The sequence below is a fragment of the Dermacentor albipictus genome, chromosome 3 (assembly GCF_038994185.2).
Source record: "Dermacentor albipictus isolate Rhodes 1998 colony chromosome 3, USDA_Dalb.pri_finalv2, whole genome shotgun sequence".
NCBI lineage: Eukaryota > Metazoa > Arthropoda > Arachnida > Ixodida > Ixodidae > Dermacentor > Dermacentor albipictus.
Window position 1 is genome coordinate 159,667,424 of NC_091823.1, and position 26,104 is coordinate 159,693,527.

A 26,104-nucleotide genomic window follows, 5' to 3' on the forward strand; every position below is an offset into this window, starting at 1 on the left:
TCGAATATGGTTTCTGCGGCTGTCAGCCGCTCTTATAGTGTTCCAATCACTCCTGTCATTACTTGCCAATACTGGCTCGATCCAGTAAGTATACCGATTTTCATACAGCCTGCGCTTAGACCTGAACCTTCAGCCAGCTTTGATTCGTCCTCTTCCTACTTCTTTTGCAGTGAGGTAGGCAGCAACGGTATTCTGTATCTGCGCTTGCAATAACACTTTTTCACTACTCTTTGGGATTTTTACTTTCACCAGGGCTGCTCTACACTGCGTTGTCAGTTATTTGCTTCGGCACATAGACGTTGCATGCTATTTTCGACATACCTTGCACTTAATGTCTGCGTTACATATTTTAGCATTATGGCGAGGCCTGGTGCAGCGGAAACATCTATTTGACTATTTCAGCTTCCTCATAAGGCGTCGTTTTCCTGCACTCATCAGTATAGCGCGAAGCATTCTCGCAAAATATACAGAATTTTGCAGCTGTACTTTGGAAATTAACCGTTATTGTGTGCTGCTTATTATCAGTTATGTTGCCCTAGCCTTCTTCCCCTTCTGTAAACAATTCCTCTCTGCACTCTACTTGATCTATGTATTTCATCAAACGCCTAAGAGTGTCTTCGTCACGTGAAGCCACATTCTGACCTTGTGTTCAACTTCTACTAACCACTTCTCCTTGTTTTAACTGGAATCCAATGTATATATCCACTGACAAAGCTCTTTTCAGAATCGGAAGAAATATCGATGCATAGGACTGGCTCTTCAAGCCTAGGGATTCTAATCCACGTAAGTGTACATGCACCTTTTGCGACAGCCTTCCTCAATAGTCATGGTCGTTGCAGTTTGCTAATATTCAAGGTACTTCTTTCATATGTATTTCTACTAGCACGTCATCTTTTTCGTACCGCTGCTTGAGTAGATCAATGGCTGTCCCATAGTTTTCGGAAAATTGTAATCCCTCCATGGCAGCTGCCACTTTTCCGGTTAATGATGACAGAAGGTACGTAATTTTCTTATTTTTGTTCAACTCGCTTTTTTCATTTACGGCTGTTTCAAATTACCGCCAAAATCTCTGCCATTTCATTTTATCACTGACAAACTTCATTGTTTCTAGTTTGGATTGCTTAAGTATTGTTGCTTGCTGCGGTTGTCTAGCTTCCTCATTGATGTTGTGTTGCTCCCTGGCTGTTTCCCGCACTTCTTGCCGAGAAAGGCATGCGTTGATGCTGGGCAGAACACTTACTATCTCTGACTCGTACTCAGTGGTTTTTGTAAACACCGAGTCAGCTGTTCCCGGTGTTATCCATTACCCCGTCTGCTCGTCCGCTTTCTTTAGCGAGTCTGCAATACCTTTGATCTGGCTGGCTATCAGCGATATCCCTTTAGAATTTTGTTTCTCCAGCAGTTCTTTTTCCCGCATTGCACATTAGGGTTATTTGCATCCTCGGCGTCTTTCGCTTCTTCAAAATCACCTCCCTGTTCATCTCGAATAACTGAGGAAACCGCTGGTCACTTATAGAGGTTCTAGCGGCGAGACGTCATCCGCGTCTTTCTCCCTCTGTGTCCACGCCGCTCCGTGCTGTCGATGCCCCGTCTCGCTGCCGTCGGTTCGCTCCCGGGCCTCCTCTTCGTCCCTCTTCTGTGGCCAGTCCGCCGCCCTTGTACACCGTGGCCAGTCGGAAGAGGTTTAGCCGCAATCCTGGTCACGGCACCATGTCGGAGAAACGAGACGGAGCAGCTGCGTTTGATGAGAACGAAATCAAGATTATCCTTGCTTCTACTGCGCGCGTCTTTGGTACCCGCAGTCTCCTTTATTTTATTTTTTCGACCTGCCCGCTCTCATTAGTTCAATAGGCACCTCCGCGCCCCAGGCGTTGATGAGTGTGGGAGCCGCCTCGCTGACAGATTTGCATGGGAAGATGTTTCGGCCTCTGGCAGCGGTCGTGTGATGTCGGATAACGACTCAGTGAAACCTGCGGTGGAAAAAAATTGCTCGCATTCGGAATTCACCGTGGCGCAGCCAGCGAGCCCATCTTCAAAAATGGCTGTGGCTTAGGTAAGGTTAAGCCCAGGATGCGAAGCATACTAGCCTTTATTTTAGTTGTTGAACCACTGTTTAGCCTGGTGAACTGCTGTTGCTTGGCTATATTTGGTTCGGCTAGACGAAGAAACAACTCATGCGTTACTCTGCTTCGCCTTCAAGAGTGGAACGCGACAGCGTTCCCGTCGACGCGCCAAGGGGTGTAAGACAATGGGCTACGGCGCAGCGACTACGCACCCCGCATTGGACGCGGTGAGCGTCGAGCAACGCAGCGTTCGGCGCGGCAACGAAATGTGCGCCTGAGCAAGCGACGCACGCCTGAGCCTTAGAAACAGCTCGTTTCTAAGGCAACACCGCATTCATTAGAGGCGCTTTTGTACCGCTTTGAAGCATCGTACTCGTGGCTCAGTGGTAGCGTCTCCGTTCGATTCCCACCCAGCCCATCTTGCAAGAGTTGTGCCAAAGCCACTTCTCCTCTGCCGTGACGTCACGGTGTCACGTGGTATTGAAGGCGACACCGCCGCGCCTGAGGAGCTGGGTTGAGCTCTCGTAATATGCTGCGCATAAAAACCTTGTCGGGCACATCTACAGCATACGGCGTAGAAGACGCACCGAAGTATGCGAAGGGAAGCGTGCGAGCGTGAGCCAAGAATGATGGTGGCTTGATGCGCGCCGTCTCACCGAACATTGGAGATAAAGTGATCAAGCACGTGCTAGACAAGGAGAGCATGTGTCTCCTCCTGTAGTCAGATCGTGGCGGCGGGTGGCTATCCGCGCGGCTGAGTTCATGCGTGTCCCGCGCACAGCAGGTAATCGGCGTTGGATGCAAAGGCTCAGGGTGCACCGAGACGGATGGTGGCTTGATGCGCGTTGTCTTCCAGTGCGCCTACTGTTGAAATAGGTGTTACCACAAGCTCCCGAGATGCGCTAAAGCGAGAGGCAGGGGCCGAATCTTATAACGGTTCGGTTGGGGAACCGTTCCTTTGGCCTCACCTGGTTGGCCAAAATTTCGATTACGTCACAGGTCATCAGAGGGAGCGGGGCGGTATCGCAATTTTCGAATACGTCACGCATCTGTCAATCACCTTCAAAGCGAACCGGTCGTAGGAACCGGCGAAGGGGTAGTCCGCTTTGGGTTCCGTTGCTGTGGCTTGGCTGTTGGCTTGTGACCCTGGCCGCGCGCGCCGGTCGCGCGTCCCCGGAGACACGCGGGCGTCGCGCGCGCGTGCGTTGGTTGCTTCGGAGGCTATTACTTGCCTTCGTCGTCTGCTTGGCGTTGCTCTTTCGGTGTCGACCACGGCTGGAAATGCGATACGCTTTCGAAGAAGTGACGGATAATGAGTTGCATCGCCCTCGCTGGCTTTCTAAGTAGACCTTTAGCAGGCTACGCTATCAAATGGAGGAGACTCGGCTGCAAGCGTACGAGTGGCCATTCCCCGCAGAGGAAGGAATATTGCGCGCTGCGGTTCATCGCCACCGGCCTGCAGCTCCCAGAGCTCAGTCGGACGCGAAGAATTCATCGGAATTGCCCAGATCTCTGCTGCCGGCATTGTCCACAAAGTTGCTCTCGCAATTGCTGTGTTGGCCGGTTGAAGGGCTGGGTCAGCTTTGCCGTGACCGCAGTTTCAAAGTCAATGCTAAGGAGATATTTGCATGGTGAGATCGAATTCCCAGTGCTATCGCCAGTGTGAATAGCTCACAGATTGCCGTTCAGCAATCAGAAGGGTTCAACCTAGGCTGGTTCAGCGCTTCCTTCGTTCGGCTGATAAAACTATACAGTCAGGACGGAAAGGTATTGTGGAGCTCTCTTATTTGGCTGCCCTTTTTTCTCTAGTTCGGTAGTGCCATACTTTGTCTCTCAATTTCACGGCACAGCGCGCACCGTCAGCACCACACTCTTCGATTTGACTTCGCGCAGACAATGCAGGGCCCGTATACCATAATGTTCGATTTAAGTTCCACTGCTTCTATCACGGGAAGCGCCGTGGGGCAGATCGCAGGGATAGCGGCAGCGCGGCGGCGAGCGAGTCATGTCCGAGCCGATGACGAAGGGCGAAAAAAGAAGGAAAATTGATATAGTCGGCTAGTAAAGGTGTCCCTAAGAACCAGTTCACGGTTTTGTCGCGCTAGCTACTTGAGAAGTGCTGGCAGTGCGTTCCTGTTCCATGCATCGTGCGAGCTCCTGGTAGCAGACGACATAGCGCTGCGCTCTGCCAACTCCGTGGCCAACTCATCTACGCTCACGATACCGCCTGTGGGCTGAGAATGAAAAAGAATGACATTAATAAATTACTTCTGCATTGCGTAAACGCCCGGCACCACAAGTTTATACTTCAATACTTGGCGTATAATATTTAATTTATATTTTACATTTGTTTAGCAAGCAGAAACATTCTGCAATTCCTCAATTAGCTCGTCATATAGTGACGTATACTTCAGAGGTGGCACCCTCTCATCTATTGGTCGCGTCCTCCCCTTCTTGCACCGCCGGCTTGGGAATGGCACATGAAGTGACGTAAGTGGCGAAGCGAACGGTTCGTATTCCGAACCGTTATAAGATTCGGCCCCAGCATGAAGCATTATTTTTCTTGTATTGCCGGTGCTCTTCGTCACGCCCGCGTTTCGAAAGCTGGTATTGGTGGTCATCGAGTGACGTCTGTTCATGTTTGCGTGGGTTGTTGACGCCATGCTTGTTAAATGATTTACAAGAGAATGTTTACCACAACCTTACGACCTATAAGACTACGAACCTTACTTCGTGTACTGTTTAATCGTTTGATATCGCTTTCGATTGTTCGGCTTTCTGACGAAGCTGCCTCTTTCTTTTTTTCCTTCTTTTTTTTTGCTGTTTCTCCGGCAGCGCCTTTCTTTTTTAAGTGGGCCTTTCGTACTAACACGGAAACGTTACGTTCAGTCGCAATCAGTAGCAGATGACGCTCTAATTTTCAGGCATGGTCTGCTAGGTATGAAACAGATCATAAGCTAGCCCGGACAGCGGAAGAAGTTGAACCACTTAAGCATTGCTGCGCCACCACTAGAGGCATTACCATGATGGCTCAGAGTCCCAGAATACCCTTTTGGACTGCATGTAATAAAGAAAGGCGGACCCGTTTCATAGGTACCGATATTATTATTAGTGTCCGTCGATATATTATTTCCAATAGCACTGATTACTGTGTTGTCACTTGAGAAGTTTAATGGCCATTTGCCAATTGATGAAATAAAAGCAATCCTGCATGTACCTTTGCACAACGATTGAGTTGGCTTAGTTGCATAGCACGATGCACCAAGTACTGCTGGACTGTCCAGTCAGGCGTGAAACGCATGCTTAATAATGAGTGCAAAGCTGCCTCATATACTTCGCATACACGTTTCACGATCAAATTTGCGCTAGTAGCAAGCATACGCAAAATAAAGAATATATTCGCCGTCTTTTGGACAAGAGGCATTGCAACAGCTCCTTCGCCGCCTCTGGAAACGTGCGAAAGCTCATAAAAGAACAAAAATTAAATTATGGGGTTTTACGTGCCAAAACGACTTTCTGATTATGAGGCACGCCGTAGTGGAGGACTCCGGAAATTTCGACCACCTGGGGTTCTTTAACGTGCACCTAAATCTAAGTACACGGGTGTTCTCCCATTTCGCCCCCATCGAAATGCGGCCGCCGTGGCCGGGATTCGCTCCCGCGACCTCGTGCTCAGCAGCCTAACACCATAGCCACTGAGCAACCGCGGCGGGTCATAAAAGAGCATTCAGACAGAAAGGTATTGCACGCTTTCGAATGAAGCGTCACGAGCGGACGTCACTGCGCACTCCCGCGGAGCGCTCCCCGCCGTCTCGCCGGCAGAAGTCTGTCCGCGCCACCTTGTTTTAGAGCGTCATCGCTGCGCTATCATCTCCTGTCGCATCGAGATGTCATACTTTAAAGCCGACGAGCCGACAGGAGCTGGATGGTAAAGAATTAGTGAACGTGCTCGGAGAGAGATTCGATTTAACGGGTTCGCAGATGAGATATACGAGCTGAAGTCGTATGCTCAATAACAAAGCCTGAGGCCCGGTTGGCGCAGCCACAACGCATATGCTCACAGACCACGCGCGCGCACTACGTGTTCTTGCCGTTGTCGCACCAGCCTAACTCTCTACTTGCTGATTTTATGATCTCTTCGTCGCAGGAACAGTCGTCCAGACGAATGGAGGTATGCCTAAAGAGCCGATACTCACAGTGTAGGACGTGGTAGCGGTCAAATCCAGCCTCGCGAAGCTTTCGAGCCAGAAAGCATCTGTGGACCCTTCTGCTACTGGCCTGCTGAACCGCGAGGGCACAACACGCCACGCAGACGACAGCGAGGAGTGCGGTAGCAGACGGCGTCTTGTTCTGCGCTGGCGGCATTTTGATGCGTCGACGAATGCATGTAAGCGACGCTTGTTACTATGTACGCTCAACAGTTACACAGAGCGCCGGCACGCCGCACCGGCCAGCGCACGGTGGTCGTCTGGTCGTTCCAGTTACAAAACCGTCTGAACATCATCCGCACAGTGCATCGCAAGGTGTGCGTCCCAAGAAGCGGCTATATTGCGTCGAAATAGACACACAGATAAAGGGCCTTTGTCGCTCTTCGAGTAGCGAAATGTCGGAAACGCCTGCACCGGAGATGTTCCATAAAATGCTCTTTCGAAGCGTAGCGCGCATGCGCTCCTACCCTGACGGGGCGGCACGGAAGACCGGCTGATCAAACACACTCGTCCGCTGCCAGTCAACGAAAGGCACAAATAAAAAGGCCCACAACGCCGCGCGGAGTGATGTTGGCGCGGCTGGGGATGCAAGCAAAAAAAAAGGGGATAAACCCATCAATGGAAAGAAGAGAGCCGGGAAGAGATTGGCAGAATTAGTTTGCGTGCCCTTGCCTCATTATATTGAGTCCCGCACGCTAGCTACTTCATTGAGCGAGCGCACTAAATAAACAAAATTAAATACCGCTTTATTGATTACGTCAGCACAGCCATTGTGCCCCCTTACGCGAAAATCCGATGTACTTTGTGTAAGCAAAAGATGGCGCCAAGAATGGCCGACGGCGCAAAGAGTAAGAGCACGTCAACAAAGGATGGGATTTGCGTCAAATTTCTTAGGAAGGTTCCCGCAAATAACGTAAATTAATAGCTGTGAGAATAAAATATCGTACATATCTGTTCATATCTGTACATATCTGTACATATCCGCGCGGCCCTACAAAAGTTAAATACCAAATCTGCCCCAGGCCCGGACGGTATAACCAACAAGACTCTCAGGAACCTGGATGATGAATCGATAGCCAAATTAACAGAATACATAAACGAGTGTTGGGTAAAGGGAGAAGTGCCAGCTCAATGGAAGAAAGCGACGATAACGCTTATTCCAAAACCTGGTAAGAAGCTTGAGATTGACAACCTCAGACCAATCTCCCTAACATCCTGCGTCGGAAAATTAATGGAACATGTAATTTTAAACAGAGTAGACAACTTCTTAGAGGATAATAACATACACCCAGATACAATGATAGGATTTCGCAAAAATCTTTCGACACAAGATGCGATGCTCCAACTTAAGCATCAGATAATCGATTATAACACGCGCTCGACAAGGGCCATCTTGGGCCTTGATCTTAAAAAAGCTTTCCATAATGCCAACCACGCAACCATATTGGAAAACATCGAACGAATAGGACTAGGGCAACGGACGTATAACTACATCAAGAGCTTCCTATCAGATAGGAAAGCAGTCATCTCCGTCGGAGGGCTCAAGTCGCCCGAGATCGACATAGGGGGGGCCGGCACGCCGCAAGGCGCTGTCATCTCGCCGATGCTGTTTAATCTCGTCTTGATGGGACTCCCCGAAAAATTAAATCACATAGAGTCCCTGAATCACACAATCTACGCGGACGATATTACTATCTGGACCTGTGATGGCAGCGACGGATCAATAGAACAACGACTCCAGACTGCAATTAACACAGTAGAGGAACACCTCATAGGAACAGGCCTCACATGCTCTGCAGAGAAATCTGAACTTTTATTGTACCGCCCCACACTTAGAGGCAGGCCTCCCAGAGGATACGACAGAAACAAGGCTCATGAGGAAATCAAGCTACACACCAAGAACGGGCGGAATATCCCAATAGTCAACCAGCTCAAAGTGCTGGGTCTGGTAATCGAGAACAAAGGCACAAATAGGGAAACCGTAATGAAGTTAGACACAAAGGTGACAAACACCATGAGATTAATCAAACGAATTACTAACAAGCACCAAGGTATGAAGGAAGAAAGTATCATACGGCTGATACAATCATTCGTAATCAGTCAGATCACATACATAGCAGCCTTCCACAATTGGTTTGCAGCTGAAAAGCGTAAAATTAACAACATGATAAAAAAAGCATACAAACTAGCGCTAGGGATTCCCATCAGTACGAGCACGGATCTCTTGCTAAAGTTAGGACTCCACAACACACTGGACGAACTCATAGAAGCACAACAAACATCTCAAGCAGAGCGACTAACCAAAACCAAAACGGGACGGCATATACTAAGCAAACTAGGAATGAATTATCACAATCTATACGGCGAAAAGATGACGATAACGAGAGAAATTCGTGACAAACTCCTAGTACCAAATATACCCAAGAACATGCATCCAGGTTACAACGACGGCAGACGCAAGAGTAGAGCAGAGAAAATTATCCGAAGCTTTGGGTCAGACGACAGAGCAACCTTCGTAGACGCGGCTGAATACCCAGACAGAAATAGCTATGTAGCAGTAATCGTAGATCACACCCAAAAACCCCTTACAAGCGTATCAGTTAATACCAAACATTCCGAGACCGCAGAGGATGTAGCCATTGCACTAGCATTGGTCTCCACGAATGCTCAGTACATCATTAGCGATTCTCAAGCGGCCATTAGAAATTATGCAAAAGGTAGGATCTCTCCTGAGGCATGGCATATCATCAGAGTCAATGAAGCAAAGTTCTCCAATGCAGAGAAGAACGGCAGGCAATTGATCTGGTTCCCAGCGCATACGACTCCAGACATTCCCGCAGTCAACCTCAACGAGGTAGCACACCGCGAAGCTCGAGGTCTTACTCGCCGAGCTGAGCAAAGAGTGACTTCCATCGGTCAGGAGAACGCGGAGGAGGAAATCTGGAGAGAAAAAGACGTATTAACAAGATTTAGTGACATTACCAAATTCTATCAAAATCGGAGGCGAGTATTACCACCGCCTCACACTAAACTGAACAGAGCTGAGTCCGTTACTTGGAGGCGACTACAAACAGAAACTTATACGAGTCCCGTGCAACTAAAAACTTTCTACCCCGATATATACGAGAGCGATATGTGCAAGCTATGCAAGTCTGTTAGAGCCACCCTTCAACACATGTTGTGGGGATGTGAAATATATCAAAATAAAATGGCAGTCTCCCCAGAAAATCTACGGGCGCGGTGGTCGGCCGTGCTGCTCAGCTCAGAACTCCAAGACCAAGTTTGGGCCGTCCAGCGAGCCAAGGAAGCCACACAGGAGCAGCAGCTCCCAGTGGCCATCTAGGCGGTCCCAGGCCCGGGCCTCTCAATCGCCGGATTCCGAATAAAGTTATCGCATCGCATCTGTTCGAAAGCTGCTGAGGCCAGTCCACGGTACGAGCGTGTGTGACGAGGTTCACTGCTCCGGCAATGGGTGATAGCAAGCGGCTACGAGTAAGGCTCGATGTGACGCTCCGTTGGGTGTCGTCGCTGCTGACAGTGGTGGCACGATTTCCCCGCGACGAAGGGCCGCTCTCTTCGTCGGTGGAACGAAAGCGTGAGAAGAAAAGCGTAGTGCCTCGCAAGAAGGGCTGTGCGGTGAGGATGGTTCCCATAGAGTAACACGCGTCGTCTGTATGGAAAGCAAAGCGCTGCATGAGCTGCGTGGCGGCTGCTGTGAACCGCGCCTACGCGGCACCCACGCGCTGCCTCTCCCGATTGGTGCCCGCGCCGCACTTCGCTCCGTTTGCAATGTGCCGCACGAGACAGATTTGTCCCCGCCAAGCTACGCTACTCACAGCGTTCTCTTCCTAATAAAACCCTTGTACCTATATAACCATAATACCAAGTATTGACACGAAATGAAAACACCTATATAGCTGCACTCTAATTTCGCATTAGGCAGTATCGTGATTGTCGCTGAATTTTTGTCTGCTCTATTAAGAGATGCATGTTTATTCAAAAAGGGACATTTGTTCTGTCCCAAAAGAACACATTCTGTTAGGCTGAACAGATAGATTCAATTAAGTTGTATGCGGTTCATTCATATTGTAAGATTAGCCTGGCTTTAGGCTGATATGGCTGCTCACAATGACAATAACTTAGCGGTGGTTTGCTTGGCAATCTATGTCAACATAGCTAGGCTGCGCCCAGGCTTCTGTTGTGCGCATAAACAGGACCAGAACAGTCGGAATCAACAAGCGGATGGTGCTTTTAACACGAGTTCAAGTAAACGGCGCGGTTCGTCTAATGCCAACCCAAGAAGGTGTGATCATTTCTTTTTGATCCATAATATTAGCAAAATTCTACGTCGCTTAGCATTGAAAATGTGCACTGTAGCGTGTGTGTCCACCAACGCTTTGGGACCTTCGTTACTCTCGAAAAGCAGAAAAAAATAGAATTCAAAACGTTGTCTCCTTCGTAGTATCGGTCGCAATACTTCAGCAACGGCTGTTGGACTTGCACTGAGCAGCGCTGGCAACCTCTTCTAGCTTCTTATATTATTTGCACAACCTAAAGAGTGCACCAAAAATTTCGAGCTGCGGACGGGAAAATAGCTTACTGGAGGAGGCGATGTGCCAGTCTGTTATAGAAGCATAAACGGCCAAGAAGTTTCACCCACAATAAATAGAGAAATAACGACTTGTGGCTTCAAAACTTCATTGCGAATATAGGAGAAAGCGACTTTCTCGAATCCTCAAGTTAGGCGCCGTTGTTCACTTCGGCACAAATGCGAGTCGCCAAGCGTCCACAAGATCAGCGCCCCAAATAAAGGCCACTAGTATGTATGACTTGCTTCCGAACTACCACAGGTCTGTCACAAACATTCAGCATGATCCACAGACCTCTGTGGAGAGCACTTCCTGCGCAAGCTCTCTGGCAGCTTCTGGTTTTCAATGTCGAAGCACATAGGCACAACTAAACGAAGTCGACATTTCAAGTGTCATGTCTCGACACGAAGGAAGTGGAAGGAAACTTTTATTTGTGAAACACAGGCAGTGGCACCGCCAAGGCGACAGGACACGGTAATGCAAATATGGAAATTCGAGGCTCGGTATATGTTGGCGCGCTGCAAGGTTTAAGTATGAACCGATTATGTTTTAAGTATGAACCGAAATATGTAAGGGAAGGCTCTTGACACAAAGAGCCTGACCACGTTATATGCAAGCAGTAGCCTATTGCCGCGTTGTGCATTGCGAGCCGAGCTGGCGCAGAGTGGCAAAGTCAAGCCCGTGGTGACATGGGACGCCAGTGAACGCTGCCAGCAGGCCAACAATTTCTTGTAAATCCGAAAACCGCGTGGAAGGCCAGGGATTCCGGAACCGAGGCGGATGCTCGATCCCTCCCCCTCCCAAACCTCCTCTGTCTTGCATAGCCACTCTCCCTTGCCTGTCATAGCCCCGTCTAGTGCATGTGTAGCCGGCATGTCGAATAAACAAAAAGTCGGTCATCAAAGATCCCTCCCTGTGTCTCTCGTGTTGTCTGCCCTTTCTCTTTAATAATGCCGGCGGGTCAAATGGGCAAAAAGCAGTATTTTATCTACCCTCAGACATGTCGGGGGCAAAATATGGCAATGCCCCACATGCAGATCTGCTCAACGTGAAGCCAAGTTTTCAGCGAGCAGCACCTGTCGGTACCTTAAACATTCTTTTTTCAGACAAGTTTCCTCTCGCTGTATCTGGGCCATCGAGAACACGTGCGACACGGTTGCAGGGGCGACGCTAAACTGAGACGCAGACAAGTAACCAGCAGTGTATTGTGCAACCGCCGTGCCCGGCATCACAAAGTTCGCTCGAGTGTAATACTGAGTAGTCGTGTAGAATAGAATAGTCGTGTAGAATGAACGTATCCGCTTGCTCGGCGCACTATTTAACACCACACTACGGCGTCGACACGGCCGTCTATGTGATGAAACCCCCACCCTAATGAGCAACCTCAATTATTTTACATAAACGTGAGGTCGTGACGATTATTTTCCGTCTTTTATTCGCACTCCTTTGTGATTGGGAATGCGCACTATACGTACAGTGTGTCATTGAAGTCATCATCTTCATCATCAGCCTATTTTATGTCCACTGCATGGCTAAGGCCTCTTCCTGCGATCTCCAATTACCCCTGTACTGCGCAAACCGATACCAACTAGTGCCTGCGTATTTCCTAATTCCATCGCCCCCCCCCCCCCCAGTCTTCTGCCGTCCTCGACTGCACTTCCTTTCTCTTGGCATCCATTATGTAACTTTAATTGTCCACCGGTACGTATTACACGACCTGAGCGGTCGCAGGAACGCAACAAAGCAAGATCTAAATGTGAAATCTTCGCCAAATAAAAGGAAACCTCTTCAAGTCTCCGTAGTATGATGGCGGCTGAAGCACTTATGGGACTTCAGCCGCCCCCGCCCCCCCGAAATGTTTTTCGGGCTGTCATGCACCGCTGACCAAAACAACCCCCGACGCCGGAAATCATTCTGGATTTTGTCTAAGATGTATTTTTCAAGCTCGAAAAGACATTTCAGCGCGGACATTGCGAACTTGGGCTGGATTTCGCGGCAGTGCCCAGGTACCGAAAGTCACATAACACAAGGAGCCACATACAAGCACAAAGTTTTAAGGCAGTTTTGATGGCGAGCGGGCTCGTCGGCGTCTCACGGAGGCCACGGAATCTACGGTGCGCACGAATTCGAATCCGAAACTTTATGGGTATAAAGTTATCATGAACTTCTGATGCGAAATATGCATTGACATTTCCAAAGCCGTGCTTCAGATTTTAAATTCCGGAACTTTGTTGGTTTAATGTTATAAACATGACGCCAAAGGTGCTTTAATTTTTCGAAAGTCGTACATTGGACCATACAAAGAGACAAGCCAAATCAACGCACTCTCAGACAATTGACAAAACACGCCACAAGGTTCGATGAGACAAAACTTTGGGATGGTTCATTTGTGCCGCCATGTCACAGACAAGAATATCACCATTTTATCCACCTGCGCCAACGCATCAATGTCAAGACGCTAAAGCCAGCAAAGGTAACTACGTTCTTATTTATTTTTCTACTTTGAAGTTTATTTGCTAATACACATTGAGCCTCATCAATTTTCTTGTCCTCGCTGCCCGCGGGCTGCCCGCGGGCTGCCAGAGCCAGCCAGGGCGCATGCGTTTCTCTCGTGTTGCCCCGTACACCGCAAGGTGCACTTCGGTGAGCGTTCGTTTTTCTCTGGCCGAGTGGATTTTCGCCTGGCAGAGTTTTGGACACTTCCTGGCTAGCATACGAGAAAAAAATGCAGTGGTCGCACAATGCCATCACTGTGGGGTCTCGACGGATAGCAACACGTTCATTTGAACACAACTCCTCCGGAAAATCTTATCTCGCCGATGTAGGATACCTTAGAGTATGCGTACGATTCTCTGCGGGCCAAACGTCTCAGACACATTTTTCTTCGATATTAATTCGGTAGCCACATTAGGTGCACAAACTAGGCATTCGATTGTGGCCAACATGCTTTCCTTTGCGTTCTTCCATAACGGTACCTCGGCCTCACAAAAGAAAACAAGAAACATTGTTGCGACACAGAGAATTGTCGCATGGTAAAATCTCAATTTCGTTACTTCTTTTGCGAAGTAATGGGCCATGGGACGCTTCATTTGCCGGATACTCTTATTATATTATTGCGATATCAGTGATATGAATACTCCAAGCGCATTCCTACCGTCGCCATCACCCTCATCTTCCGTATAAAGTCCCAAGGGCGTACCTATATTTAAATATTTTGTTGAAAGCTTTGGTGAACGTGTGCAGCGAACTTTGTTTCCAGTGACACTTTTTTTCTCTTTATCAAGCTGTACCTTCGCATTTGTATATTCCATTGTATCTTCGCATTTCTAATGCACGAAGGCAAGTCAAATGAAAGTGAGCCAACCCACCCCGCGCAATTATGGTTATGTTCATCATCTGCGAGGCATGCGGGTAGCAGACAGGCATCTCTTATTTACAAAAGTGACACGCAGGTGTGAGTATAAATGTACTTTATTGCTCTCATACAATGGGTTGAACATGGTGGCGTGACATAGTGGACGCTCCAAAAGTTGAACAGCGTGATGTCGTGAGGTTTTAGACAGCTAAAGGTGTTTCCCAAAAAGAAATTAGTCGCCGTACGGCTGCCGTGTACGTTGAACATCGCATTTCATTGGCCACTGTAAAGCTTTGTAGCAAGCGGTTCAAAGAAGGACGTGAAAGTTGCAAAGATGATCTAAGACCGGGCCAAACGCGCCGTGCAATCACCTCCAACACTATTTGAAAGCTTTATGAACTGAATAGACAGGAACGGAGGATAAGTATCGATGAACTGGCAGAGCGTGAAAATCTCAGTCGCGGTTCACTTCACACCATAATCCATGAACATCTCAGTTATCGGCTCTTGTGTGCACAGTGGACGCCCAAGATTTTTAACCACCGCCAGAGGACGGAGAGGTTCGGAACTACCTTGACTCATCTGGTCCGGTATCACAATGAGGGTGACGACTTCTTGTCTGCAACTGTGACCTTGGACGAATCATGGTTGCTCCTACAACAAGCCTGAAACGATAAGGCAAAGCTTAGAGTGGAAACATTCGAATTCACCACTCCCAAAGAAAGCGAAGGTCGTCATTTCCGCCGGAAAGGTGATCACTTTTTTTCGATTGTGAGGGGCCATTACTGATCGAATTTGTGAAACCTGGAGAGACTATCAACCTTTTCCGATATTGCGAAACGCCGGATCGGCTGCGTGTCGCAATCAAGAACAAACGACGTGGAAAATTGACGAATGGGGTCATGTTGCTCCACGACAATGCCCGTCCCCAGGTCGCTGATATGGTCAACACAAAACTGGCGAACTTCAAGTGGGAAACGCTGCAACATACATCATACAGCCGCAATGCGGCTGTATGATGGATGCTCCAATGGGGGACTATTGGGAGACCTTCCAAAATGCGGAAGCCGCCTTGCGGCTTCCACATTTTGGAGCATGGCACTACATTCGTACAGACAGGCCGCCATTGGAATATGAACCTGGCAACGTTTAACGCTAGAACGTTATCTAGTGAGGCGAGTCTAGCAGTGCTATTGGAGGAATTAGAGGGCAGTAAATGGGATATAATAGGGCTCAGTGAAGTTAGGAGGCCAAAAGAAGCGTACATAGTGCTAAAAAGCGGGCATGTCCTGTGCTACCGGGGCTTAGCGGAGAGACGAGAACTAGGAGTAGGATTCCTGATTAATAGGAACATAGCTGGTAACATACAGGAATTCTATCGCATTAACGAAATGGTGGCAGGTCTTGTTGTGAAACTTAATAAGAGGTACAAAATGAAGGTTGTACAGGTCTACGCACCTACATCCAGTCATGATGACCAGGAAGTCGAAAGCTTCTACGAAGACGTGGAATCGGCGATGGGTAAAGTCAAAATAAGATACACTATACTGATGGGCGACATCAATGCCAAGGTAAGCAAGAAGCAGGCTGGAGATAAAACAGTGGGGGAATATGGCATAGGCACCAGGAATAGCAGGGGAGAGTTATTAGTAGAGTTTGCGGAACCGAATAATATGCGGATAATGGATACCTTCTTCCGCAAGCGGGATAGCCGAACGTGGACGTGGACGAGCCCGAACGGCGAGACTAGAAATGAAATAGACTTCATGCTCTGCGCTAACCCTGGCATCATACAAGATGTGGACGTGCTCAGCAAGGTGCGCCGCAGTGACCATAGGATGGTAAGAACGCGAATTAGCCTAGACCTGAGGAGGGAACGGAAGAAAGTGGTACATAAGACGCCGATCAATGAGTTAGCGGTAAGAGGAAAAATAGAGGAATTCCAGATCAAGCTACACAACAGGTATTCGGCTTAAACTCAGGAAGAGGACCTTAACGTTGAAGCAATGAACGACGATCTCGTGGGCATCATTAAAGAATGTGCAATAGAAATCGGTGGTAACTCCATTAGACAGGATACCAGTAAGCTATCGCAGGAGACGAAAGATCTGATCAAGAAACGCCAATGTATGAAAGCCTCTAACCCTACAGCTAGGATAGAACTGGCAGAACTTTCCAAGTTAATCAACAAGTGTAAGACAGCTGACATAGGGAAGTATAATATGGATAGAATTGAACATGCTCTCAGGAACGGGGGAAGCCTAAAAGCAGTCAAGAAGAAATTAAGAATCGGCAAGAATCCGATCAGATGTATGCGTTAAGAGACAACGCCGGCAATATCATTACTAATATGGATGAGATAGTTCAAGTGGCTGAGGAGTTCTATAGAGATTTATACAGTATCAGTGGCACCCACGGCAATAATGGAAGAGAGAATAGCCTAGAGATATTCGAAATCGCACAGGTAACGCCGGAAGAAGTAAAGAAAGCCTTGGGAGCTATGCAAAAGGGAAAGACAGCTGGGGAGGATCAGGTAACAAAAGATTTATTGAAGGATGGTGGGCAGGTTGTTCTAGAGAAACTGGCCACCCTGTATACGCAGTGCCTCATGACTTCGAGTGTACCGGAATCTTGGAAAAACGCTAACCTAATCCTAATCCACAAGAAAGCGGACGCCAAAGACTTGAAAAATTATAGACCGATCAGCATACTGTCCGCTGCCTACAAAGTATTTACTAAGGCAATTGCAAATAGAATAAGGAACATCTTAGACTTCTCTCAACCAAGAGACCAGGCAGGATTCCGTAAAGGCTACTCAACAGTAGACCATATTGACACTATCAATCAGGTGATAGAAAAATGTGCGCAATACAACCAACCATTATATATAGCTTTCATTGATTACGAGAAAGCGTTCGATTCAGTCGAAACCTCAGCACTCATGGAGGCATAGCGGAATCAGGGTGTAGAAGAGCCGTATGTAAATATACTGAAAGATATGTATAGCGGCTCCGCAGCCACCGTGGTCCTCCATAAAGAAAGTAACAAAACCCTAATAAAGAAAGGCGTCGGGCAGGGAGATACGATCTCTCCAATGCTATTCACTGCGTGTTTACAGGAGGCATTCAGAGATCTGGATTGGGAAGAATTGGGGATAAATGTTAATGGAGAATACCTTAGTAACTTGCGATTCACTGATGATATTGCCTTGCTTAGTAACTCAGGGGAACAACTGCAATGCATGCTCACTGAGCTGGAGAGGCAAAGCCGAAGGGTGGGTCTAAAAATTAATCTACAGAAAACTAAAGTAATGTTTAACAGTCTCGGAAGAGAAGCAGCTTACGATAGGTAGTGAGGCATTGGAAGGGGTAAGGGAGTACATCTACTTAGGACAGGTAGTGACAGCGGATCCGGATCTTGAGACTCAAATAATCAGACGAATGGGCTGAGGTGCGTTTGGCAGGCATTCTCAGATCATGAACAGCAGGTTGCCATTATCCCTCAAGAGGAGAGTGTATAATAGCTGTGTCTTGCCATTACTCACGTTCGGGGCAGAAACCTGGAGGCTTACGAAAAAGGGTTCTACTTAAATTGAGGACGAGGCGACGAGCTATGGAAGGAAGAATGATAGGTGTAACGTTAAGGGATAAGAAAAGAGGAGATTGGGTAAGGAAACAAACGCGAGTTAATGATATCTTAGTTGAAATCAAGAAAAAGAAATTGGCATGGGCAGGACACGTAATGAGGAGGGAAGATAACCGATGGTCACTGAGAGTTACGGAACGGATTCCAAGGGAAGGGAAGCCTAGCAGAGGGCGGCAGAAAATTAGGTGGGCAGATGAGAATAAGAAGTTTGCAGGGACAACATGGCCACAATTAGTAGATGACCGGGGTAGTTGGAGAAGTATGGGAGAGGCCTTTGCCCTGCAGTGGGCTTGACCAGGCTGATGATGATGATGACGACGACGATGATGACGATGATGATGATGATGTAGATGATGATGATGATGGTGGGGGTGACTACATTCGTGTGGGACGATGACGTCAAAGAGTCAGTTACAGATTTTTTGAAGCAGCAACCCAAGGTGTTTTATGAGACGGAAATCACGCGACTTGTTAGTCAGTGCACGGCCGCTCAATGGAAACAAGGTGCGGCCTGACGCATGACGCGCCGTCAGTAGGTGAAGGAGTGACAAGCGGAGTTTTCAGTTGCGGCCGCTACTATGGGTGGGGGCGCTGCCCATCGGCGAACGTAGGGAGAGCCGGCCGTCCATGCGGTCCATGTGCCGGGAAGCAAGCCTTGCGAAGTAGCGTGGTTCCTGTTTCACGTACGTTTTTATTTTAACGCGATAGCGTTAAGGAGCTCGTGTCGCAGAAAAGCCGGTGTCGTCGGCGTCGGGTGTCGGCGTCGGCGGCGTTGACCGTGAGCGATAAATCACGGCAGGCGCTTCATAAATAAAAAGCAACTTCCAAGATTGGCCCGGTGGGAATCGAACCCAGGTCTCCGGAGTGTGAGACGGAGACGCTACCACTCAGCCACGAGTTCGATGCTTCCAAGCGGTGCAAACGCGCCTCTAGGGCTCTATTCTGGACACGCATGGCGGCTGCACGGCCGCCATTAGCCGCCATGTTTACTCTCTGATTGGCTGTCGAAAGGTCACGTGTTTTGAAATTTGTGCCGGGAAGCGGAAGTATTGCAAAATGCAATTTTGCGTTTTCATCAAGATGACGAAACGTGACGTGGAGCTGCAAATGTTATGGACTAATACATTTTTTTGGTCCTTGGCAGATATATTGTGATGTTAGCGCTTCAAAAAGAATGTGAGCGGTAGCGTGCAGAAGCCAGTGCAATGCATCTGCAATTGCGCGAATATGTGGTGGCGATTCAAGATATGCGCCATGCCAGCTTGCTGATTGGCTGAAGGAATATCTCATGAGGAGCGTCACAGGAAGGGCTGTTTCGTAAACGTCATTTTGACGATGCGTGACGTTGCGCAGGGCCGCCATTGCTGAGATTTTCCGCCATAATTTTTGCTGCGACGAGCCGCGCGAATTATGCTAATGGGCAGCTATATGCAATGGCAGCCGAGAGGAATGCGTATCGCCACATTTTCCCCGTCGTTTGGCGCCACGAAAATATTTTGTTCATAACGCGTGCTCATAGTATTTGCATCGCTCTCGGGTGGTGTTGGCATTTGTGTTTGGGGCCATTGTTTTTTAAAAGAACGCGTTTATACGAAATAATATTGGTTGAATATAGCAAACTTTCAGCAATGTTGTCCACTTTTCACTGCTGCATTTCTATTGTAATCGAGATTAGTGCCTTTTCGCACAATCAGACGTTATGACAACGGCCTCTTTCTAATTTATAAAAAGAAATGTACGCAAGGCGGCGCTTTGAAGTTTCCTCCCGCGGTGCGAGTAACCAGCGAAATGAACAAGAGATGGCAGCGCCGGCGCTTGCGTCGCGCTAGTGGTTATCTCTGGCGCCCGCAACGCTATCAGTGATATTCGGCCGTTTCTCTGCCAGCCGAGTCGGGCTGAGTCACTTACGTTTCACGAAATAGCGATAACGTGGCCTAGAACGTGCGCGCATCACCACTGGTAGGTCGCGTATGTTGTCTCAAGCAAGAAAACAAGCGCGTTGGCGCCAACATGCGATGACTCATTGCATTTTCCGGGGACACGCATCCTAGCTATTGAAGCAGACGACGGCTTGTACGCAGCAGACGACGGAAGCGCGAAGCGTTTTCGACGGAACAATCATACGCTTTGAGATAGCTGCTTTATTTTTACTGCGGAGGAAAACTGTTTTGCGTTACCGATAACGCTACATTCAGCGTCTTCATTTCAGTTTCTTAGGCAAAACGTCAAGTTGGCGTCACGTTACGTAAGCAAAACTGGGCCACCAGCGCCATTTTGTTTGCGTCGCGCCTACGTCACGCACCGAAGAAAATGGCGGAATGTCCAGAATAGCGCCCCTAGTGAATGCGGTGTTGCCTTCGAAACGAGCCGTGGAAAGTTATACTGCGGTGTATATCGGTAATTATGAACATGTAACGTACAGAAGTCACAATTACACGAGTTGCGAAGTGCGTTTCCGCTGCATTTCTTCTGCGCTTTCCGCACACGCAGAGCCATCTTGCGGCAAACACAGAAGACCCCCTCCTCTCAATGTACGGCGCTGCCCCGACAGGAGGCGCGCCGCGCGCGCATTGGGACCGCTGCCAGGCGCGTCGCAGGACTCCCTCTCCCCTGACGACGCTTCGCCGTGCATCCGGTTTAGATTACTATCTATCTCTCTGCCCGTGCCGATCACGACGTTTGGCTGGCGTAGATCGTTTCCCCTCCGAGACACCGAGTTCTTTGGTTCGTTTCGTTCGCTCAGGCGCACGTTTCGTTGACGCGCCGAACGCTGCGTTGCTCGACGCTCACCGCGTGATAGGTGGGCGCTAAGTCCGATGCGGGGCGCATCGTAAGTGATTGCTGTGCCGTAGCGCATTGTCTTATACCCCTTGGCGGGTCGACGGGAACGCTGTCGCGTCCCACTCTTGAAGGCGAAGCTTAAGCGTCCTCCAATTTTTATCGTCCAGCTGTTTCGTTACGCGTTTCTAACGTGGTTATTAGATGCGTCACGATATACGCAGTGCCAAAGAACTGTTGTGTGCCGCGATGCAAACCCAATGCTGCGAGGAACTCCGACCTTTCTTATCACCAGCTGCCGGCGAAGGAACAACTCCGGGATGTCTGGCTGCGGCATATTTCGCGACAAGACAACGACAAAGATAGCCAGTGGGTGCTGAACCCCAGGGCCGTCGTTTGTTCGCTTCACTTCAAGGAGGACGACGACTAAATTTCCGTCGTACCCTGTATACATGCTGCCCGCGGCTTCGAAGAAACACCGACCAGAAGTAGGCCATAACTAAAGTAGGCAACTCATTGCAGGAGATATGTGCAGGATCAGAAAACGAAGCGTCCCGCCGCTCTGACGCGGACTTAGGCACAATTGAAGGCGACGTCGAGCTCCCCGCAACGCCGCCGCATGCGGACGAGGTTTCTGGTCCGGAAAACTGCTTGGCCACAGGATGCAACTTGCAAAGCGGTGTGAAAGCGCAAGAATGCCAGACGACGTTCTGTTTAACAAGCTTCATGGCAAATACCAAAAGAACGCGCACCGCCTGCAAATGCAAGTTAGCAGACTCGACGAGCGACTACAAAAGCTGCAAAAAAAAATGCGACGATGTTCAGGAGAAGCTAAAGCTATACGAAGGGGACCAGGCGGTGCAGGCTATAACGAAGATAAGAAAAGCAGCATCGGAGGGCGACAAGCCTCTTTCCCGCAAGGTCCTGCGTTTGTAGAGAAGACTGCAAACCTTGAACAGTAGTGTTCAAATAAAACAAATTTGCATTCTGTAAGTCATGCGTCATCTTAAACGAAGCCCTATTTTTTAAAACCTGTGCTCAGAATCAACAAAAACCGTGTTTTGCACGTCAACACCACCATATCTATATCTTAAGTTCCATGTCTGAAGGTGCGCTTCCTTCACGACACAGAAAGCGACTGAAGATACTCGTAAATCCACATCATTGATGAAGTCATCGGGGTAAACACACACGAATAGAGCACTTAAATGACTCTGCGGTATCTGCCTGTCTTCATTTTTCTCGTACTGTCTTTACTTCTGCTTCGTTTTCCCTTGCCGAATATCGCGCCTGCCACCCTCTCGCGCGCAATCGACACACAATATCTCGACGCCGTGTCGCATGCCGGCGCGCATTGCGTAACCCCAAGCAAATAACTGCGTTTTCATATGTAAGCCCTGGAACCACTACACCCTTTCCAAACAGTTCTCAATCACTGGTGGATCTTCCCGAGTCTCTAAGCTGCGTTTCTGCAAGCGCATGTACACCTGTTAGTTGTCAATTTAACTGTTGCTCCTCAATCTTTAACCACTTTTTGTTTCATCTGCCGCCGTGCGTAGTTATGTAGCCTTTTGCATGACGATACTTTTTCTATTGTTGACGGTGATGCTAGTCTGAGGTTCCACCTTCTTCATTACTACCTAACCTGGCCTCCTGAGTCCCCGTGGGCCCCCCTCATTCGCCGATGTGCAGCGCCACTACCGGCGCGGCGGAGACAACAAGAACTATCGCAATCACCGGCGGAGAGGCGCGTTCGGCAGGCCGCACCTTGTTTCCATTGAGCGGCCGTGGTCAGTGGGACAAATGTCTAAATCCTCATGGAGACTACTTTTAAATGAAGTACCCGGCAAACATTCGCATTGGCTTACTTTCTTTTGATTCGCCCTCGTATATTTTGCAAAACTGCTGGTTTTTGTATGTGCTCTCTGTTGCAACTATCATCATCATCATCATCATCAACAGCCTGGTTACGCCCACTGCAGGGCAAACGCCTCTCCCATACTTTTCAAACTACCCTGGTCATGTAATAATTGCGGCCATGTTGTCCATGCAAACTTCTTAATCTCATCCGCCCACCTGACTTTCTGCCGCCCCCTGCTACGTGTCCCTTCCCTTGGAATCTAGTACGTAGCCCTTAATGACCATCGATTATCTTCCCTCCTCATCACATGCCCTGCCCATGCCCATTTCTCTTTCTTGATTTCAACTAAGATGTCATTAACATGCGTTTGTACCCTCACCCAATCTGCTCTTTTCTTATCCCTTAACGTTACACCTATCATTCTTCTTTCCATAGCTCGTTGTGCCGTTCTCAATTTAGGTAGAACCCTTTTCGTAAGCCTCCGGGTTTCTGTCCCGTGTGTGAGTACTGGTAAGATACAGCTGTTATACACTTTTCTCTTGAGGGATAATGGCAACCTGCTGTGCATGATCTCAGAATGCCTGCCAAACGCACCCCAGCCCATTCTTATTCTTCTGATTATTTCAGTCTCATGATCCGGATCCGCGGTCACTACCTGTCCTAAGTAGATGTATTCCCTTACCACTTCCAGTACCTCGCTACCTATCGTAAACTGCTGTTCTCTTCCGAGACTGTGAAACATTACTTTAATTTTCTGCAGATTAGTTTTTAGACCCACCCTTCTGCTTTGCCTCTCCAGGTAGTGACCATGCATTGCAATTGGTGCCCTGAGTTACTAAGCAAGGCAATATCACCAGCGAATCGCAAGTTACTAAGGTATTCTCCATCAACTCTTATCCCCAATTCTTCCCAATCCAGGTCTCCTCAATACCTCCTGTAAGCACGCTGTGAATAGCATTGGAGAGATCGTATCTCCATGCCTAATGCCCTTCTGTATTGGAATTTTGTTGCTTTTTTTATGGAGGACTACCGTGGCTGTGGAGCCGCTATAGATATCTTTCAGTATTTTTAAATACGGCTCGTATGCACCCTGATTCCGTAATGTCTCCATCACTGTTGAGGTTTCGGCTGAATCAAACGCTTTCTCGTAATCAATGAAAGCTATATATAAGGGTTGGTTATATTCCGCACATTTCTCTATCACGTGAGTGATAGAGGGAATATGGTCTATTTTTGTGTAGCCTTTACAGAATCCTGCCTGGTCCTTTGGTTGACTGAAGTCTAAGGTGTTTCTGATTCTATTTGCGATTACCATAGTAAATACCACAAGAGGGACGGTCTAAACGAAATATACGGCAATTTTTTATTTGACATATCTTTTCTGCTGATAACCAGATTCCTTGCAATGCAACGATGATATCAGGGTAGTCTTGGGTACAGAATTAATGTAAGTCAAAAGCAACCGAATAAATGGAACGGCAATTCAACTGCAATGTTTTAGCGTACCTATGTTGAGCTAAGACCGGCAGCAGAAACTGCCTTGTCTAGGATGCTGTCTCAAAAAGTATTTTTGCTAAACGTTCTCTTTCTTGCATTTTGTTGTCATCATTTTATGTATCATTGCAGGTACCTGCGCTACAGGAGATGCACGGTGTTTAAGAGCACGGAAGTCGAGCTCCAGGTGCGTTTCTTGCGAGTCACGATCTGAGCTACAATCGGATTCCTGTCCTCCATGATACACAAGAGGGGTCTCGTTAGCCCGAATGTTAGAGGGCTTGGATGACCCCAATCGCCAACAGCTCAAGTGGCGAAGACAGCGTATAAAACGGGATCAACAGAGATGACGACATTGGTAGTGCGTGAAACGCTGGCGATGCCCTTTCGCGCTGTTGAGTACTACGGCTTTATTTCATCATATTTCATGCACGCAGCGCTGCTTAGCCAGCCGTTCCCGGCACTCTGGCACTACTTCCCACAATGCAAATTGTTATGCGTGTAAACTGTTTGCTGGCATGCATTCCATGCATGCAGCTCTCGTATCTGTACTAAACAAAACTACGATGTTCTTGAGCTGCCACGCGTTCCCACCCATACCCAGAAATTCTGAACATGCGTTTAGTTTCTTTTTTCGCCACCACGTGGCGTATCGGCCTTAAAGGTTTGAAATTCTAGCCGTGACGTATGCCATGAGGCACAACTAAATAAAATATAATAAAGAGAAGCACACGCTGAGACTGTTGCTTCAATTCGGCACTTGGAAACGAGCGCGCTTATGTATCAGCCTTATCTTGAGGACAGCCTGCTGCTTGCTCGACTTGCAATGAATCGACGATTTTGCTAGACACATTGCCAGACAGCTCGTCGGCATTCCGGGTGAGATGTCAGGCGGAGATAACTGCTCCCGCAAACCTTCCGTTCGGTTCCCTTCATTTTTTTTTCTTATTATTTGTGCATGACTGTAAAGAGAAAGGAGCGACCCCTGTCGGTAAGAAGTTGACGAGGAGCACCGTGGTGAACAATGACGTTGTGCAACAGGAAGTAGACTACGTCTGTTGGAAGGGCTCTGGTGAACGCGAACCCAGTTGTATAATCTGCTGCGACGGTAATCCACTTGTTGCATCAATCGGATGTGGGGAAAAGTTCCAAGAGGTCTACACCAACGCGATAGAAGGGTTCGGTAGGAACGCCAAAAGGTAGGAGTAAACCAGCAGTGAGCACAGGTGGCTTCTTCTGGCGTTGACATAACTCACAAGAATCGACGTAGTGGCGGACATATCGGTACAGACCAGGCTGAAAGAATCGGCGCCAGACACGGTCGTAAGTACTGACTCCCCGAGGTGACCAAAAGTTAGTAGATCGTGCAGCTTGGACAGAATAGTGGTGCGAACATGCTGGGGAATAACCAGTACCATCTCAAATCCCCTGGCGTACGTGCTAGGCCGATATAAAGTGTCGTCCTTGAGTAGGAACATGCCAAGAGAAGGATGACATGACCTAGATGTGAACTTTTCCATGATACCATGTATGCTTGGATCTCGGCGCTGTTCGGTAGCGAGGTCAGCTAAGCAGATAGCGATAATACAGAGCCGAAGAATAGGTCGCAGGAACATCGTCTGGGTGGTGGTACAAGCAGTCGGCATCTTGGTATAAACGGTAGGACTTGTAAGCAACTGTGTACGAGTATACCTGTAGGCGTAGCGGCCAGTGACCTAGGCGATCGGTAGGGTCTTTGAGGGACGAAAGCCAGCAGAGCGCATGGTGGCCTGTGGTGAATATAAAGGGCCGACCACGTAGGTAAGGGCGAGATTTCGCCACTGCCTAGAGAAGTGCAAGGCACTCACGTTCAGTATTGGAATGATTCCGCTCAGCTAGAGAAACAGACATCTGGCTTAGGCAATGACGCGGTCGTGGCGTCGTTGACGTTAGCAAAAAATGCCGCCGATTCCATCACCACTGACATCAGTGCGGACTTCTGTAGGAGCAGTATGGTCGAAGAGCGGAAGAAGGAATGGAGATGTTAGGAGAGAAATAAGCTTCGAGAAGGCAGTTGCTTGTTCAGGTCCACAAGAAAATGAAGCGTCTGTCTTCAGAAAAGCAGAAGGCGG

General features: G+C 48.5%; 1 protein-coding gene across 1 annotated transcript in view; it reads right to left on the minus strand.

Annotated features, from left to right (window-relative positions):
• The window catches only part of LOC139057012 (lysozyme C-1-like), a 101,184-nt gene extending 94,418 nt beyond the window's left edge, over positions 1–6,766 (minus strand). The window contains exon 1 of the mRNA XM_070534819.1: positions 6,260–6,766. Within this exon, the coding sequence (XP_070390920.1) occupies positions 6,260–6,428 (169 nt within the window). The 5' untranslated portion in view covers positions 6,429–6,766. The remainder of the gene's footprint in view (positions 1–6,259) is intronic.
• Positions 6,767–26,104: the final 19,338 nt, after the last annotated feature.